The 19,345-nt window shown below is 42.5% G+C and overlaps 1 protein-coding gene and 1 long non-coding RNA gene across 2 annotated transcripts in view; one reads left to right on the forward strand and one right to left on the reverse strand.

The window, feature by feature from the left end:
- LOC111862226 lies at nt 1–14,289 on the forward strand. The gene is made up of 3 exons (XM_023847439.2): nt 1–275; nt 11,589–11,796; nt 14,056–14,289. The coding sequence occupies exons 1-3, from the start codon at nt 188–190 to the stop codon at nt 14,165–14,167; spliced, it is 408 nt and encodes a 135-aa protein (XP_023703207.1). The 5' UTR covers nt 1–187; the 3' UTR covers nt 14,168–14,289.
- Nucleotides 7,962–19,345, reverse strand: part of LOC117282143 — a 21,778-nt gene continuing 10,394 nt past the window's right edge. The window contains exon 2 of the long non-coding RNA XR_004512776.1: nt 7,962–8,895. This is a non-coding gene — a long non-coding RNA (uncharacterized LOC117282143). The remainder of the gene's footprint in view (nt 8,896–19,345) is intronic.

A 19,345-nucleotide genomic window follows, 5' to 3' on the forward strand; every position in this document is an offset into this window, starting at 1 on the left:
TTTCGCTTTGCTTCGCGAGCAGTCCAGGCGGTCCAGGCAGTCCGGGCAGAGGAGCGGTGTACTCGGCGTTTCTCCTCATCACTGGCCGCTCTCAATATCGGAACCAACACGGCTCCAGTGCCCGTCAGATCGCTGCACTAAAACTGCTCTCCTGTAGTACACCTTCCACGTAGAGAAGAGGCAGACCATGGTGTGTCAAGGAAATGTCGTCATCTGCCTCGTGGCTGCACTGCTGGTCGTCATCACGGTCTTGCAGGCGGCAGAAGTACCGAAATGTAAGTGTTGATGCGCTTCTGTTTGGTTTGTTTAAGATCTTGAGACGGGGTGAATAAACTGGACAGTCTACTACTCCATAGAATTTGATTTATTTATGTATTTATGGGATACGATTACCAGGAATCTTTCTGGGGGCAAAGGGCGGCCGGCGTGTTAGGCTGACATCACCGCCATCTCGAAGCCTATTGTTTAGAAAATGTGGGAGCCTCTACGTCTCACAACCCTATGGGCCTCCATAACCTGTTACAAGGAAATTTTTACCCTTTACTATAGTTTATGGCGAATTAATTTTGTTCCACATCTGTCCAATGTTACATTAACATCTAAAATGAATTAATTTTATGAAGACTGCTTTATGGGGAAAAATATTTGTATATAACCTAAATTACAGGGGTCCTTGATCTAAAACATTCTTATGGAATATTTTTGTGTAATATATTTTTCATTAATTATAAATAAATGGATCAATACCATAACCTGTCGATAATGTTTATTAACATACCTTTGCTTCAATGGATTTCTATCTTAAATAAATGGATATAGGCATGCAAAATTTAAAGAAAGAACACATTGGGACAATTATGTACACCACTGGAATACACTTATATTAGAGCGCACTTCGAATTTTGTCATATTGAACATAATTTACTTGCATTAAACCATAAAGATATACGTTATCACGTTAGGACCTATGCTATGCACTATCCTCACTGCAAATAAAGTTGCCGCAGTGCTTGGGCTCCAAGTCATGATGGCGTACAGGGGTAGAAAATGGAACTGTACTCTTGGCAGACCTCGACTCTAAACGGAAGGCGAGTGGTCATCTGCACGCTCCGACTGCTTTGTCCAGTATACAGAAGGCCAAGTCGGCCGCAGAACCGATCTGGAATCCGTGGCCAGGAGAGAACTTCGTGACTCTGCATGGAGCTGAGCTTTGCTCGCGTTGGCCTTAGCGATTCACGCTGTTGATTAAGCATGTGGAAGCTGGTTAAGTTTAACACAAATTTGAACACAATTTAACTCGATGTCGCGATATCGAGATGCGGACAGAGAAGGAAGCCTGTGGATGCGGGGGGGGCACCTGGGAACATGTTGATTATTAATTGTGAACAGCTAAGAATTTGTGGCTTTGAATACTGGGCACTGGGCAAGAGGCTAATAACCTGTGATCAGAGAAGAAACTAGTAACACAATGTGTCGGACTTGAAGATGTGAACTGGATTCAAGTGGCTCTGGATAGGGCCTTAAGAATATCTTATGTGAACATGGTGATGGAATTTTGAGTTCAATAAAAGCTGAATGTATGGATAGGTCAAGGAAAATTTCTTGTCACGGAGATTGATTTTTCTTTCTTCAGCTCTCACGGAATGAGCTTAATGGATCGAACCGGCTGGCATATCTGTAACGGTCTTCACTCCTATTCAGGAGGTGCTCTGTTCGAATCTTGCAGGAACATCGACTATTCTAACCGAGGTTTTCATCATCTTCCTCGGTTTCTGGAAGCATTTACCGGGAAGGGACCACGTTCGGGCCGCGTTCTGTTGCTTCCACATCATCATACAAGTACACCCATCCATTCGACGTTATGTGGTCTAGCTACTGAAAGAATCGATAAGTAACTAACAAGTACAGCATAAGTAAATACCCCCCTGTAGACTGTTTTTTTTTCCTTGGCGCTACAGCCCTCATTTGGGCCTAGGCCTACCTCCATGAAATTCTCCGTTTCACTTCGGTTTACTAGATCTTACACATGCGGTAGGACTCCTTGGGCGAGTGATCAGCTCGTCGCAAGGCCTCTACCTGTAGACAAACACAGAAAAACGCACACAAACATCCATGCCCTGAGTAGGATTCCAACCCACGATCTTGGCTTCCGAGCGAGCGAAGACAGTGCATGCCTTAGACCGCTCGGCTACCGTGACCGGCCCCTATAGGCTGTTACTATTCAGAATTCCTTCTCAATCAATCGTTTAGACATTTAGACAAGTGGTAGTACTCCCAGGACGTAAGACTGGTCTATCGCAAGGCGTCTACCTAAACAGGAGCCAACTCGCAGACAAACTAAGACATGCTTCCATATTCCGAGAGCGATTACGTGCAGGTCAAATATTTTGAACGGTCTGAATCTTAAGGCGCGTCCACATTACTCGTGCACGTGTGACTCGCTATGCTCGTGAGTAATGTGGACGATATGACAAGTAACGAGACAAGAAAAATTTAAATTTATAATTTGAAAACTATAGCCAATAAATTAAAATACGACTACAGCCTATACACACTACGAGTAAATATACGGATCCTCACGCGCCGAAGCCTGGCGAGCAACTGAAGTAGTGTGGACGAAGATTTACGAGCACAAGTAAAAGCCAGACAAGCACAAGCCTGGCGAGCACGAGCACGAGAACGAGCCCGAGTGTTGTGGACGCGCCTTTAGACCTCGTGATCACAGTAATAGGCAGTCAGTAGTGAGTAAAACATATTTTGATGTCTGCTTGGCGAAGCCTCCTATCCCATGGGTACTGTGAGCTTTCTTCCGGGGGGTTAAGCGGCAGGGACGTGAAGCTGAACACTCACAGTGTCAAGTTAAAGAATGGTGGAGCTATATCTTCATTCCGCCATACGTCTTTATTGCGTGGTGCTTAATTAATTAAAACAGGGACAACTTTATTTTACCACTTCGTTTCGTAGCTTCAGTTCGTACATCTGAGTGTTCTTGTAGTCAAGTACAGAAGTGACTTAGTGACGCGGTTTCTGACTCATTTCCGGAGAATCGGTGACTCTCCTCTCTGGTTTCCAGAACTTGGTTTCGTCATGTCTGTCCTCAAGCCACACAGACCAGACGTATGGAACTGCGCGCGGTACACATGAAACTAAATTTTGTTGCTCCACTTTGATGCTTGTGTTGTCTGGTCAGTTTTAATAAAGACCGAAATTTTTCTCTATCTAAATATTTGCCGTTTATGTCCTTCTGTGCATCTTAATGAAACGATATCTGGAACTTACTTTAATACGAAGCTCAAGCGGTTAGTCGCTGGCTTCCCACCGTGGCGACCCGGGTTCGATCCCGGGTCTGGTCTAGTGGGATTTGTGGTGGACAAAGTGGCGCTGGGGCGGTTTTCTCCGAGTACTTCGGTTTCCCCTGCCAATCTTCATTCCACCANGCATGTACAACTAAACCTATTACTGATATTATAAATCAGAGATATCTAACTAGCGGCAAGCGGACCGCATGAGGCCTCCTATTTGTGTTTTGCAGCCGGCGAAGGTGACTTTTCGTTCTCCAAAATAACTCTTTTCTCCTCTTGGGGTCACCTGCTTATGTGAGAGCACTTTCTCATCCGTGAAATTAACAAAATTTTGGTCTCATTTTTACCAATATGGGAACCTCTTTTCCACTTTCTGCTGCCGGGATAAGTGTACACAGATTATGTCGCGTATTTCTTTGAGAAGAAAGTGCTGATGAGAATATTTGGACCGAAGGGGGATGAAACAGTGGGAAGCTGAAGAAAACTGCGCAATTAGGAGCTTCATAATACAATTAGAATTAATAGAATGATCAAGTCAAGGAGAATGAGTTGGGTCGAGCATGTAACACGCTTGAGGGAGAAGAGATTTTGGTGGGAAGGCGAGAAAGAAAGAGACCACTAGGTAGACCTAGACGTAGGTAGGTGGATAATATTAAAATGTATCTTAGATAGGATGGAATGATCTGTACTAGAATAATGTAGCTCAGGATAAGGACCAATGACCAATGTGAACATGGCATGAAATTTTGGGTTCCATAAAATACTGGGAAATTCTTTAGTAACTGGGCGACTGATAGATCTCAGGCGGGATTCAGCTTCATGGAGTTAGTTAGTTAGTTTTTGTCCCGTACGAGAAGAAATCTCATCCACTGTGCTCACATGGAAGGAATTTAGAGTGATAAATTTGTTGAATTTTTCTAATTTTTGCACTTAAAATTAAAATACAATATATTAACTTTCGATAAATATTTCTTTTTTAAACTTATGTGTCCAATGTTGATTCGTGAGCCTGTGCTTCATGAATCTTTTCACTGCAGGGTACATATTTGTGTCGGTATATATGTATTGCGGTTTGTGGATAGCCACTTAAGGTACAACATGGCTCCTTCAGTGGTTTGACGTTGGGAAACTTTGCCATATATTCTAGTTTCATTAACACTATGAATCTTTTATATTGAATATGCGAAACAACAAATCACGAATGACAAATGCTCTGGTAGGCAGCCGTCGTGGTCAATTTACAGACATTACCCCTGATCTTTACATACTGAGGGAACCACGATAATGATAAATCAGTTTAGCCGGTAGCTTGGCCGAGGTTTGGACCGTTTACCACTAAATAAAACCTATGTTATTGTTGTTGTGCAGCTGCAATATCTTACTTCGCGCTGACATGTAATCTCTGTTCCGAAGCGCTCACTCTCTGTGGGCTGTACACAGCTCTCCCTGAACAACGCGCGTGGGGTTCAGTCAGGGACCTGGAAACTAATTCACAGAGCAGGGCGCTAACAAAGAACGAACTGCGGAGGCTACGCACAGCGGAAGCTGAAGACCCCATTAGCAAGTCATTTCCCTTTCGAAGTGGAGGTCGAGCTGGCGTTCACCTTGCTTCNTCTCATGCGGGATTCAGCTTCATGGAGTTAGTTAGTTAGTTAGTTAGTTTTTGTCCCGTACGAGAAGAAATCTCATCCACTGTGCTCACATGGAAGGAATTTAGAGTGATAAATTTGTTGAATTTTTCTAATTTTTGCACTTAAAATTAAAATACAATATATTAACTTTCGATAAATATTTCTTTTTTAAACTTATGTGTCCAATGTTGATTCGTGAGCCTGTGCTTCATGAATCTTTTCACTGCAGGGTACATATTTGTGTCGGTATATATGTATTGCGGTTTGTGGATAGCCACTTAAGGTACAACATGGCTCCTTCAGTGGTTTGACGTTGGGAAGCTTTGCCATATATTCTAGTTTCATTAACACTATGAATCTTTTATACTGAATATGCGAAACAACAAATCACGAATGACAAATGCTCTGGTAGGCAGCCGTCGTGGTCAATTTACAGACATTACCCCTGATCTTTACATACTGAGGGAACCACGATAATGATAAATCAGTTTAGCCGGTAGCTTGGCCGAGGTTTGGACCGTTTACCACTAAATAAAACCTATGTTATTGTTGTTGTGCAGCTGCAATATCTTACTTCGCGCTGACATGTAATCTCTGTTCCGAAGCGCTCACTCTCTGTGGGCTGTACACAGCTCTCCCTGAACAACGCGCGTGGGGTTCAGTCAGGGACCTGGAAACTAATTCACAGAGCAGGGCGCTAACAAAGAACGAACTGCGGAGGCTACGCACAGCGGAAGCTGAAGACCCCATTAGCAAGTCATTTCCCTTTCGAAGTGGAGGTCGAGCTGGCGTTCACCTTGCTTCCCACGTAATACCACTTCATGTCCCGTCAGAGCACCTTGCGTTACACACAGACTAGCACTAGCAGGAGTACCCCTCCCCCCCTCTTTGCCCTGGACAAGGTTGATCTAGGGCTCAGTTTCACAGTAAATACTAGCTGAAATTTTAAAGAAGCAATAACACTTAAAAGATCATTCACTGTCAATTGTTGTGTGATCGTCTTGTATTTGGATCCTTTATAAGAAAGCAAATACATTCTATAAACAGCTCCGCATCTATGGCATTGGTTCTGCATTGAATCACCTGGTATCAGATCTTTATGAAACGTTATAAATATGATCACCACCCCTTGCNTTTTTTTTAACTTATGTATTGAATATTGATTCGTGAGCCTGTGCTTCATGAATCTTATCACTGCAGGGTACATATTTGTGTCGGTATATTAGAAAAATATATGTATTGCAGTTCGTGGATAGCCACTTAAGGTACAACATGGCTCCTTCAGTGGTTTGACGTTGGGAAACTTTGCCATATATTCTAGTTTCATTAACACTATGAATCTTTTATATTGAATATGCGAAACAACAAATCACGAATGACAAATGCTCTGGTAGGCAGCCGTCGTGGTCAGTTTACAGACATTACCCCTGATCTTTACATACTGAGGAAACCACGATAATGATAAATCAGTTTAGCCGGTAGTTTGGCCGAGGTTTGAACCGTTTACCACTAAATAAAACCTATGTTATTGTTGTTGTGCAGCTGCAATATCTTACTTCGCGCTGACATGTAATCTCTGTTCCGAAGCGCTCACTCTCTGTGGGCTGTACACAGCTCTCCCTGAACAACGCGCGTGGGGTTCAGTCAGGGACCTGGAAACTAATTCACAGAGCAGGGCGCTAACAAAGAACGAACTGCGGAGGCTACGCACAGCGGAAGCTGAAGACCCCATTAGCAAGTCATTTCCCTTTCGAAGTGGAGGTCGAGCTGGCGTTCACCTTGCTTCCCACGTAATACCACTTCATGTCCCGTCAGAGCACCTTGCGTTACACACAGACTAGCACTAGCAGGAGTACCCCTCCCCCCCTCTTTGCCCTGGACAAGGTTGATCTAGGGCTCAGTTTCACAGTAAATACTAGCTGAAATTTTAAAGAAGCAATAACACTTAAAAGATCATTCACTGTCAATTGTTGTGTGATCGTCTTGTATTTGGATCCTTTATAAGAAAGCAAATACATTCTATAAACAGCTCCGCATCTATGGCATTGGTTCTGCATTGAATCACCTGGTATCAGATCTTTATGAAACGTTATAAATATGATCACCACCCCTTGCACGAGAAACTTTAATCGGCAACACACGTCACAACAATTAATTAATCCGTATTTCGGCAAGAATAAGAAGAAAAAAGAAAAAGAATGGAAATACATAATGACTGAAATGGTAAAAAAAAACGTGGATTCGCGAGAGATAATTATAGCAGTCAACTTTAAAATAAAACTGAAATTAATCAAAGTGAAGTGTAGTAAATTTCATGCATGTGACATCTATGAACTGCTTTCTGGATTAAAGAGCATTTAGTGACAGAGTCTCGTCCACAAGGAAATGATTATGATCACGATATGTAAGTAAGTAATAAGGCCAGAAGACATTAAACTTCGCTCACATACTCGTAATAACACAATTGGGAATGCTGATTCGAATCGCATCCATAAAGTATGAACAATACTTATGAATCACCATAGCAGCCTCTGTTATCATTCATACTAATATCACCATATATTTCATATCACTGGGTCTTCTCTCTTCGGTCCCCCTTGAAACATAGGAGACAGAGAGATGAGTTACAGGACTCCAAGAGCCATGAGAGAGTAACATATGGCCATGAGTGCCGCGGGACTCGGGACCAAGAATGACTATGCTGGCGAGGTCCATCAGTAATTTACCCGACCGATCGATAGGAAATTATATTCGTATAAGAATTATCAAGTCCATTCGAATGGTTTTTCATAATGTTCCATATTGTAATGCTTATCATAATAACTACTTCCAATTCTGCGTAATTTTTTCAGCCGTGGACGAGATCTCGAGTGCAAAAAAGAAACAATGTTTAAGAATAACGGCCAGCAACTTCTTTCCTTCCTTCCNGTAAGAAAGCAAATAATTCTGTAAACAGCTCCGCATCTGTGGCATTGGTTCTGCATTGAATCACCTGTTATCAGATCTTTATGAAACGTTATAAATATGATCACCACCCCTTGCACGAGAAACTTTAATCGGCAACACACGTCACAACAATTAATTAATCCGTATTTCGGCAAGAATAAGAAGAAAAAAGAAAAAGAATGGAAATACATAATGACTGAAATGGTAAAAAAAAACGTGGATTCGCGAGAGATAATTATAGCAGTCAACTTTAAAATAAAACTGAAATTAATCAAAGTGAAGTGTAGTAAATTTCATGCATGTGACATCTATGAACTGCTTTCTGGATTAAAGAGCATTTAGTGACAGAGTCTCGTCCACAAGGAAATGATTATGATCACGATATGTAAGTAAGTAATAAGGCCAGAAGACATTAAACTTCGCTCACATACTCGTAATAACACAATTGGGAATGCTGATTCGAATCGCATCCATAAAGTATGAACAATACTTATGAATCACCATAGCAGCCTCTGTTATCATTCATACTAATATCACCATATATTTCATATCACTGGGTCTTCTCTCTTCGGTCCCCCTTGAAACATAGGAGACAGAGAGATGAGTTACAGGACTCCAAGAGCCATGAGAGAGTAACATATGGCCATGAGTGCCGCGGGACTCGGGACCAAGAATGACTATGCTGGCGAGGTCCATCAGTAATTTACCCGACCGATCGATAGGAAATTATATTCGTATAAGAATTATCAAGTCCATTCGAATGGTTTTTCATAATGTTCCATATTGTAATGCTTATCATAATAACTACTTCCAATTCTGCGTAATTTTTTCAGCCGTGGACGAGATCTCGAGTGCAAAAAAGAAACAATGTTTAAGAATAACGGCCAGCAACTTCTTTCCTTCCTTCCTGTTCTCTCATTTCGGGGAATGGCTGGGATAGTATCTCATGAGAGCATTCTCCCTACATCACAGTCGCCATTGTATATCTTGTGCAGCGTTACGTAACGTGGCAGTTCCTGCAACAAAGGAAGAAAGTGTGAAGAATTGATGAATTGCGTACCTCGTTGACTTTCATGTAAACGTATTGCAGAGACACATCTGTTGAAAATCTAAAGATATACACAATTATTGTTCCTTTTTACTTAGTTAAATGTTAAACTCGCCAAAAATGTTTCAAACAAAAGCTGCAGAACTTCCCGAGTTACTCTATTTTTTAGCGTTAACTCTGTGTACAATGAGCCATTGCTGAAAAGATTCTCAAGTTAGATTTGAACTTTGTGTTGTGGGTTAGAGTGGTGGTTAGCCATACCTGTATGTCCCGGCAACAAAATTCTGTACCCATTGGATCCTCCATCTAGTGCCGAGGTCAAGAATGATGAAGCTACACCTCCACTTCTCTACACGTCTTCATTTAGTAGTGCTTACTGAATTAAGCACAGGCAAACTTTTATTTCATCTTTACGGATTATATTGGGGAAACGCGCGCCACGATAAAATCTATCCTACAGATTTTAAGAGTAAACCACAAATCGAACATTTTATAGAAATCCATAGAATAATCTCGAAGAAGAAACGCGAAGACCTGTGGAGCAATTTGTGCAATTTATGTAAAGAAAGCATAAAACAGAGTTGAGAGTGATACTGGTTCAGACAGTATCTAAGTTGCAATGGTCTTGAACTTCTTGTGTGTGTGTGTGTTTCTGAAATGGCAGCAGCAGTTTCGACCGATTTCGAGGTCACTTTGAGTGCTTACTTAATGATATGCGGAATTGAATATTTCTCCGCAGGACATTCTCAGCAGCAAGTTGATTGCCTCGAAAATTAGGACATTGTTCGGGATATGTATGTATAGATACAACAAACACAATTACAAATTTTGGGACTCTCAAGATGGTGACTGTTACGATTGTGGTCTTCTGGGTTGTGAATCGATGTAGTTCTTTAGAGAGATATATAAGGTTGGGAGGAATATGTTCCTTCCATCTTCAGGGTTGAAGTGTGTATGGCGAGAAATCGGTTTTGCAACCTGTATATGTAACACAACCGATTTCTGACGCACACACTTCATCCCTGAAGATGGAGGCAGCATATTACTCTGACACATCGACATCCATCTGTAAGGTCAAGCGGTGTCAAAACACAGAAAACCACAATCTGAAAATATACTGTTTAATGTGTAACTTCATTTTTCGGGCTTTAGAAACGACGTCTGTTGAAAATGTTTCGTCTTACATTGTAGTCTCTGTCTTCAGAGCAGAACGGCAGAAGAGAGAAATCTCACATCGGTTGTACTCGATCTGAAACCAACGGACTCATCTCAGTCACCTGGCTAATAATTTTAGTTTCATATTCCGCAATCCAATTAATGACATTCTCTTTTTCAAAACCTTGCACTACCTTTCCTGGAAGTGAAATAACAGCCTTTACTTAAGTGTGTGTGTGTTTGGGGGGAGGGCTGTAATCATGCATTCCTTCGAGACCTGTACATTATCCACCCGTCCTCTAGAATTCACCCAACTGCAGCTTTCACTTCATTTTTAGAAGTCTTTTTTGCCCCTAGCTTAATGGCAATCTTCATAACATGCAAAATATATCTTCAAGGCTAACAAACGGTACAGTGCAACGCATTTAATATTCGATATATCCGCGCTTGGCGGCAGCACTTGCCTTGCAAAAGCAGCGTCCAGTGTATAACGCTAAGAAGCCCCCTAGTGTTTCCTTCATGTGCTTTGGACTCTAAAATTGGTGTATGCTCGTAAAGAAAAATACCGCGATCAATTCAGCCTTGCACGCAAATTAAATCAAATATACAACCACATTTCGCATACCATCTTATGGAAGCAGCAGCATCGCTTCTCACTATTTGATACTTCAGCGAATTCCCGTTTGGTGTGCTAAAGCAACGTGCCTGTATATGCGTGTGTGTGTATATTCTAGAGTAACTGCCCTCTAAAACAAGTACGTCAAATTACTTTTCTTTCCAATTTTTATAAACGCTGATGCGTGAAGCTGACTGCTCACCTCCAGCTACTGCCGAGGTCAAGAATACGTCTTCACGGCGTTGTGCTTATTTAGATAAGCACAGGGACAACTTTACCTTCGACTGGCTACGGGCTGGAAGACCGAGAGGTCGGAGTTCGAGTCCCGGTAGGGTCAAGAATTTTCACTTCTCCATGTCTTCCAGACCGGCTCTGGGGTCCACCCAGCGTCCTATACAATAGGCATCGGGGGCTCTTTCCCGGGGGTAAAGCGGCCGGGGCGTGAAGCTGACCACTCATCTCCAACTAGTGCCAAGGTCAAGAAAATTTGGATCTATAAATCCACTCCCCCATACGCCTTCATGACGTATCATGACTTTCTTTTACAATTTTACGTTTAGTCCAATCGCTCAACAAAGTACTGTTCCAGGCACTGTGGAATCAGCCGAATTTCCCCTACATATTACAGGAATGTTTATTGTAGAACCGTGTCTGGCCTGTAACTTCCTGTCACTCAGGTTCAAACGTTCTCTTGACGACTTTGTTGTTAAAGGCTCACAATCTACACTCCTCTTTAGGCTGAGAGGCATTTCACACCTGTCTAGTCTACCACGTCTTCAGAACGGTGTTACGTTTGAATGCGAGTTCTGCTATAATTAAAAATTAAATGTGACAACCAGTGTACTGCATACAGTCTTATGGTTACACACATGTCTTTTGCGTATTTACAGCTGCATTCGGTGAAGCATTCGACGAAATTGTGGTGGAGTCGACGTTAACAGTTAAGGGAAAAGGAGGATCAAGTCGACAGAGTAGAAACAAAGCTCTGACGCTAAAGAGCACATCTACAAGTACTTCCACTACTTCGACAACAGAAAGCAGCACCAACGAAGAGCCGAAGCGCTCGAAGCGGGAGAGTTCTGAATTCCATGGTCCAAGGTATACATACAGGTTGCATAAGTTCTTTTTATAAATTAGATTCATGTTACTTTTTGGAATAGTTTTATCAGTTATTATGTTAGTTAGTTAGTTATTAGCGGCCTCCTTAGTCTAGAGGTAACATTCCCACCTCATGACTCGTGGTACGCGGGTTCAAATACCCGGCGGAGGTCGTCGAAATTTTAAGGGCGGAAAAATTCAGGGAACAAATCCTCCGGGAGGGACTTTAAGCTGTGTGTCCCGTGTCGTAACTTTACGGCACGTAAAAGAACCTCATATCCCCAAAGGGGATCACTGAGCCAAATTCCAGGACGTTTCCCGCCCAACAATAGTCTCTAAGGCCTCTGATAGATGGGGGAAGCATTATAGATACCGCTAAGCAAGTGGCCGAACTCGCTTGCTCGGCGGGACTGATGGTACGCACCATTTATCGGTAGGGTATAGAGACTGGTAGAATATCATAGAGGGAAGCACAATAGATCAAACTGATCGCGGTGCATGGGGAAACCCACCTTCTCTAAATAACTAGTTAGTTATTGGAGAGGGTGGGTTTCCCCATGCACTGAGACCTGTATTGGTCCATTGTGTTTCCCTCTATGATTTCTACCAGTCTCTATATCCTACCGGTAGTGGTGCTTACCATCAGTCCCGCCCAGCCAGCGAGACCGGCTCTACTAGCTGAGAGGTATCTATCATGCCTCCCCCATCTACCAGAGGTATTAGAGACTGCTGTTGGGCGGGAAACGTCCGTTAATTTGGCTCAGTGACCCCCTTTGGGGATATGAGGTTCTTTTACGTGCCGTAAAGCTACGACACGGGACCCACGGCTTAAAGTCCCTCCCGGAGACTTGTTCCCTGAAATTTTCCGCCCTTAAAAATTCGACGACCTCCGCCGGGTTTTTGAACCCGCGTACTACGAGTCATGAGGTGGGAACGTTACCTCTAGACTACGGAGGCCGCTATCAGTTATTATGCAAATAACTTTTTTCATGTTGATTATTATGCAAGGAAGACGTCTGTTTGCATATTTAAACTTACAAAATATGTGGTATATTGCCGAAAAGCCAGAGGAAGTTCTGTGTTAAAGCTGTTTCTTCCGCATGTCTTAAACACGAAATAAATCTAGCGCACATGAGTCAATGCTTTTAAAAGTCATATGGGATGAGTTAACTAACCACGGAAGAAGTATAAAATCCAGCAGAGTGTAACAGATAACATTCCTTTTCCTCATTCAAGTCAGACCAAACTAAAATAAACTAAAGTCGATTCTTGCAATATTTGATCTCCTGCGTTCTTAATGTCATTCTAGCGGTTAGTCGCCTGCTTCCCACCGCGGCGGCCCGGGTTCGATCCCGGGTCTGGTCAAGTGGGATTTGTGGTGGACAAAGTGGCGCTGGGGCGGGTTATCTCCGAGTACTTCGGTTTCCCCTGCCAATCTTCATTCCTCCAAATTCTCCATTATCATAATCACACGGGACAGGCTACAATAGGCCAATCAGTGGCCACCGTGCCGAGTGGACCCAGTTGGACTCCAACCCCCACTAAGCGAATTGAAAAAAAAAATGCGGTTCTGGGATACCTAACTATCGAACAGTCTGTACCGACGGCTATTCCTTGTGTAGCTGACGGTATACTCGTAACGCTAAGAAACCCTTCAGTCTTATGAGTCAAATATTTATGACCATAATCGAAAGAAAGCTGCAGTTGTGACCCATTCGGAATCAGCTCAGTTTAATCTCTGTTATTGCAAACTATTTTCATAAGATTAATTTCGGTACTATCCCCCATATGCACCTGAGAATCGGTGTCATCTCATGACGTTATCCAGTCGAAACTCTGCTCTTAGGCACATAAGTCCCCTTTTACAAAACCGCACACTTCTTGCATGTTAGAAATTAGAACAGCCACTTTTATTGGTACTATCTCAAGTGCGAATTTCGTGCTATACTTCACCACCCGACAGAGAGAAGACTTGGCTAAGATTTTCGTACAAAATAAACGACATTTGAGGCCACTTAAAAATGTTACAGTTTCGGATGTCTTTTCGGAACAAAACATGATCACGAACTTATATTTAAGTTTTGGTGAAGATCGGACGAAAAGAGCTATTTTGTATTTATCGCGATTTTCTTCAGTCCCTACACGATGCCCTCATCAGGGGAAACAGTAGTGTGGCTTATATCTTACCGGGTTACGTCCAATGGCGAACTAATGAAATACTTGTAAATAATCGGTAACATAATTATTCTTTTGTTCCAGAGTCTCGAACACGAACTTCGCACGCTCTTCAGGTCGGCCATTTCAGGTTGTAGACCTGTTTGGTAGAGATCTTACATCTAAAGGAGGGTTGCTGGGAGAAGGGAGATCTTGAAGAGGTCTCAAGACCGGCTCATTGCATTCTGAGCGACTCGTAAGAAAGATCTGAAGCTACAGTATAACACAATGTCTCATGTAGGACTAATATTAAAATAAAAGAAAAATCCATATCTGCTACTTTGCATTCCTGCTATGTATTGACACACAACTGTGACGCATATTTTTAATGAGCACTTCATAATTCATCCATATTCTCCTTGCCGATGTTACTGCTGCCGTCTTCTTGGATGTGGCGCCGTGTAAACCGACGTTTCGGAGGAACGAATCGCCTCCTTTTCAAGGTATAATAATCCGCGAAAGAGGAACCAGCATGAGCAGGTGTCTGCAAACACACGTTAAAGCTGGTTCTACGCTCGCGGATTTTTATAACCCAAATATGTAGGCGATTCCTTCCTCCGAAACGTCGGTTTACACAATATCTACAAGGCGCCACATCCCAGAAGACGGCATTCTTCAAAATAAAGTTTCTTATTCGCGAAAGATGACTTGAGCGTGCTGTAGACTAGGAGATCCAGTACGGTCTACTTAATCTCACGGATTAAAAAAGGAAACATAAAAAGATGCAAAAGTAGACTGCAAGCCCAAATTTTCTACTGTTGTTCTAACGCATTTTTCAAAGCTTTCATGGGCCCTGGAAACAGGATATACGTACAGCCAGACAGACTGCAAAATATCTTAGCAGAAATCTTATCTTCATCTTAGCATCACATCACGTGTAGAACCGGACATCATCGAGTCTTGTCTGTGTATTTTGACCAGAATCATTTGGTTCTTCCAGGTATCAGCGCGGGTTACGTGTCCGCGCAGGACATGGAGAGAAAACTTAAATAGATTCGCACCATTTCGTGCAGCCTCACAGACATTTGCACGACGTCTCTGTGACTCATTTCCTGTTCGCTACATAAACCCAGTTCAACAGCCTGCCACAGAACATGGTAGTGAAGCGACTAGTAATTTTTTCGGTGTTCGCAAGGTCCCATTTTCAGACCCTGGTACCAGGACAAACTACAATTTATTGATTTTGCCTCAATTTCACCAGTAAAAAATATGATTTGGGACAGTCCCACAATAAATAATCAAAAAGAAACAAAATAGACACTAATGTGTCAGCATTTGTTTTTATTCGTCTTTGGTGGTATCACTACATTTTTCGACCCTTTTCCTTTGTCATCTTCAGGCATAAAACAAACGTTGACGCAGTAGTGTCTATTTTCTTTCTTTTTTATTATTTGTTGTGCGACTGTCCCAAATTATATTTTTTTCGTAAATAACACACAACAGGATCCATACCATAAAAGTTCACCAGGAAAATGAACATTGGGATAGTGCCTAAGAAAAATTTCCGACGCTTCTCTTGCAGCCTTTTTCGAATATTCCAAATGAAATTTAGAATTCAAGGTTTTCGCTAAACGTTGTCTTGATTGTCATTCTTAAAGGGTCCTGATGACGGTGTGTAACACTCAAACTTACACCGTAAGGCTGATCTCACAGCCATCTGTGAGGCGATTGTCTGAAAAATGTGGGAACCTCGACGTCTCACAACTCCATGGTCTTCATGGCCTGTTACAAGAAGAACGTTGCCTTCTTTAAACTTATAGTAAAAGGGAAAACATGTAATCTCATGCAATTCCATGTTTCCTGTCGCTTAGATTTGTCACGCCAGTGCACCTCACTGCTCTGTATTGTGTAACTTGCCGGACTGGAGATCAGATTATCCAAAGGTGTTCCGAATATGTACGCGATTCGAATCTTGGTGAGGTTACAGGATATCATCAAGTATCGTATGCACTCAGGGTTCTTCCAGGCGAATACTGGCTTAGTAACTTACTTTTTTAGGTCGCGCCATAGCTCAAGCGGTTAGTTTCTGGCTTCCCACCGCGGCGGCCCCGGTTCGAGCCCGGGTCTGGTCATGTGAGATTTGAGGTGGACGAAGTGGCGCTGGGGTAGGTTTTCTCCGAGTACTTCGGTTTCCACTGCCAAACTTCATTCCACCAATTGCTCCACAATCACCCTCATCTGTCATCTGGGGCTGGTACAATAGGCCAGAAGTGGCCGCAGTACAAGGGACTTAGTCTCACCCCACTAAGGGGGGAAAAACTTAGTTCTTTCAGTGTAATTTTCTTCCAAATGCTTACTTATTCACATTTCCTGACCTTTTGCAACTTGGCCATCTTTATAGAGTCTTACGCTGAAATAGTGTCGTTAATTGGTCTAAGAATGAGTTCTGAACGACTGCTCGTCTATTTAGCAATATCTGAACTCCATAGATTGAGTATTACGCCAAATGGGAGACTGTTTGAAACTATGGATTTTGAAGGATATAGACGCGATATCAAGACATTATCTTGGCATTTGCCTTGAGGGACTGTGACTTCATTCAGGATAAGCAACTTCAGATCGAGAATCAGATCTGAAGCCTGAATGATAACACATGATGACGACTTTCAGATAAAGAATCTCTTAGTGCCAATTTGGGGCACTCAGAAACTGTGTACTCGTGTCTAGTATAAGCTCCCTAACTGTCACTTGGTTTGTGGGAATGCGACAAGAGAGAAACAGCCCTTAATTGTGATGTTGTCTTTTTACAGTAGAGAAGTCAGCTGACTGACGGTATTGCTGTATACCGCATGTAAATATTTTCAAGAAGTATGAGTAATGAAATTTAACGTTTTGTAAATGTAAATTCTGAAGAAGCAGAAATGAACCCATGCGACTTCCCTTCTACCTGTTGCGCGGAACATGTAAATACCGTACTTAATGTGCTGAAAGTAGGCTACAACTTTTGCAAACTGAAATTGAGTTTGTAAGGTTTGAGGTTTTCAGGGCGGTGACTATGGAGAAAGCAGTCTTCTGAGATTGATTTTGTAAGATTTGAGGTTTTCGCGTCGGTGACTATGAAGAAAGCAGTCTTCTGAGATTGATTTTGTAAGGTTTGAGGTTTTCACGGCGGTGACTATGGAGAAAGCAGTCTTCTGAGATTGATTTTGTAAGGTTTGAGGTTTTCGCGGCGGTGACTATGAAGAAAGCAGTCTTCTGAGATTGATTTTGTAAGGTTTGAGGTTTTCACGGCGGTGACTATGGAGAAAGCAGTCTTCTGAGATTGATTTTGTAAGGTTTGAGGTTTTCGCGGCGGTGACTATGAAGAAAGCAGTCTTCTGAGATTGATTTTGTAAGGTTTGAGGTTTTCACGGCGGTGACTATGGAGAAAGCAGTCTTCTGAGATTGATTTTGTAAGGTTTGAGGTTTTCGCGGCGGTGACTATGAAGAAAGCAGTCTTCTGAGATTGATTTTGTAAGGTTTGAGGTTTTCACGGCGGTGACTATGGAGAAAGCAGTCTTCTGAGATTGATTTTGTAAGGTTTGAGGTTTTCACGGCGGTGACTATGAAGAAAGCAGTCTTCTGAGATTGATTTTGTAAGGTTTGAGGTTTTCACGGCGGTGACTATGAAGAAAGCAGTCTTCTGAGATTGATTTTGTAAGGTTTGAGGTTTTCACGGCGGTGACTATGAAGAAAGCAGTCTTCTGAGATTGATTTTGTAAGGTTTGAGGTTTTCACGGCGGTGACTATGAAGAAAGCAGTCTTCTGAGATTGATTTTGTAAGGTTTGAGGTTTTCACGGCGGTGACTATGAAGAAAGCAGTCTTCTGAGATTGATTTTGTAAGGTTTGAGGTTTTCACGGCGGTGACTATGAAGAAAGCAGTCTTCTGAGATTGATTTTGTAAGGTTTGAGGTTTTCACGGCGGTGACTATGGAGAAAGCAGTCTTCTGAGATTGATTTTGTAAGATTTGAGGTTTTCACGGCGGTGACTAAGAAGAAAGCAGTCTTCTGAGATTGATTTTGTTTCTCCCTGTTTTGTTGTCTTTTCCTGTCATGAGTTTTTTTTTTTGCTTATTTTCTGTGGACACTTTCAGTTCTGCTCTTTTTTCTCTTTGTTTTTTATCCGTATCTATATGTCGTTTTTCTGTGGATACCTACGTGTGTAGTATGTAGGCAGATACATCGTTAAGTACGTAGATAGGTAGGTACATGGGATATACATACATTGGTAGATACTGTAGATAACTGTGTAGATATGTAGACAGACAGGGACTTTCTTTTAAACAATGATAGATAGATTTATGTTGCCATGAAAAGATATGTGCCCGTCATAAATTCTGAGAACTTAAGCTTTACACGCTGGATAACCGCGGATTGCAGATAAGACTTAGTGGTAAAGGCAGAAGGAACTACATTTCAATCTCCGTCCCGATGGCTCAAATGCTTCCCTTAGAGTGTGCCATCGGGACGCAATAACTGTATCAATTGTCCCTAAGATTTGCTTGTATAAACGGCGCCATGCTGAACCGTTCCGCGCCATTTTTCCAGAAGCTACAATGTCATTGAATGTGGAGGAGGTATCTTGGCGGCAGTGGCATCCTTTGTTGATATTCAAACATATAGGAATATAAGTGGAAGGCAAAAGTAAAGCTATCCCTTTAACAGGCCGTGGAGGACTATATGGTTGTAGGACGTCGAGGCTCCCACATTTTCCAGACAATCGGCTCACAGATGGCGGTAAGATTGTTAGCCTTACACGCCGGCCGCTCTTTACACCCCCAGAAAGATTCCTGATACCGATTCCTCCTAGAGGCTGAGTCGGCCCCAGGGCCATAGTGCGGCTGGAAGGTTTAGGTCAATTGAAAAATCCGTGGCCTCATCGGGAATCGAACACACGACCTTCCTTTTGTAGCATAGTGCCTCAACCAACTACGCTACCGCGTGCCCCAGGGATAAATATAGAAGGATATATAGATAGACATATATACTGGTATGTATGTAGATAGATAGATACTAGATAGTCCACCATCCCGCTGAGAACCATTGAGCGGCGTGAAGTTTGTAAAGAGCTGAAGGTCACACGGTTTCTTCCTCAGTAACACTTGCCCTTGTGCGCAGCCTCAAGTGTGGGTGCCGCCTCTCCTCTCTGTCGTGTCACGTGCGTTCAGTTTTATAGTGAGCCACTGGTTGACATGCAAAGTGGAGTCACGACGCCGTGTTTGTTACCAAGCTCCGTGCGTCCGAGTGTCTGAGGCAAGCTTCAAACAATTGCACTGTATATATGGATCAGTGGCGTTCCTCTTATGTTGCCTCTTTGCGTGCAAACGTCCATGACATGGTAACTTCCGCGCATTC

This window comes from Cryptotermes secundus, unplaced genomic scaffold (assembly GCF_002891405.2).
Source record: "Cryptotermes secundus unplaced genomic scaffold, Csec_1.0 scaffold1561, whole genome shotgun sequence".
In the NCBI taxonomy this organism is placed as follows: domain Eukaryota; kingdom Metazoa; phylum Arthropoda; class Insecta; order Blattodea; family Kalotermitidae; genus Cryptotermes; species Cryptotermes secundus.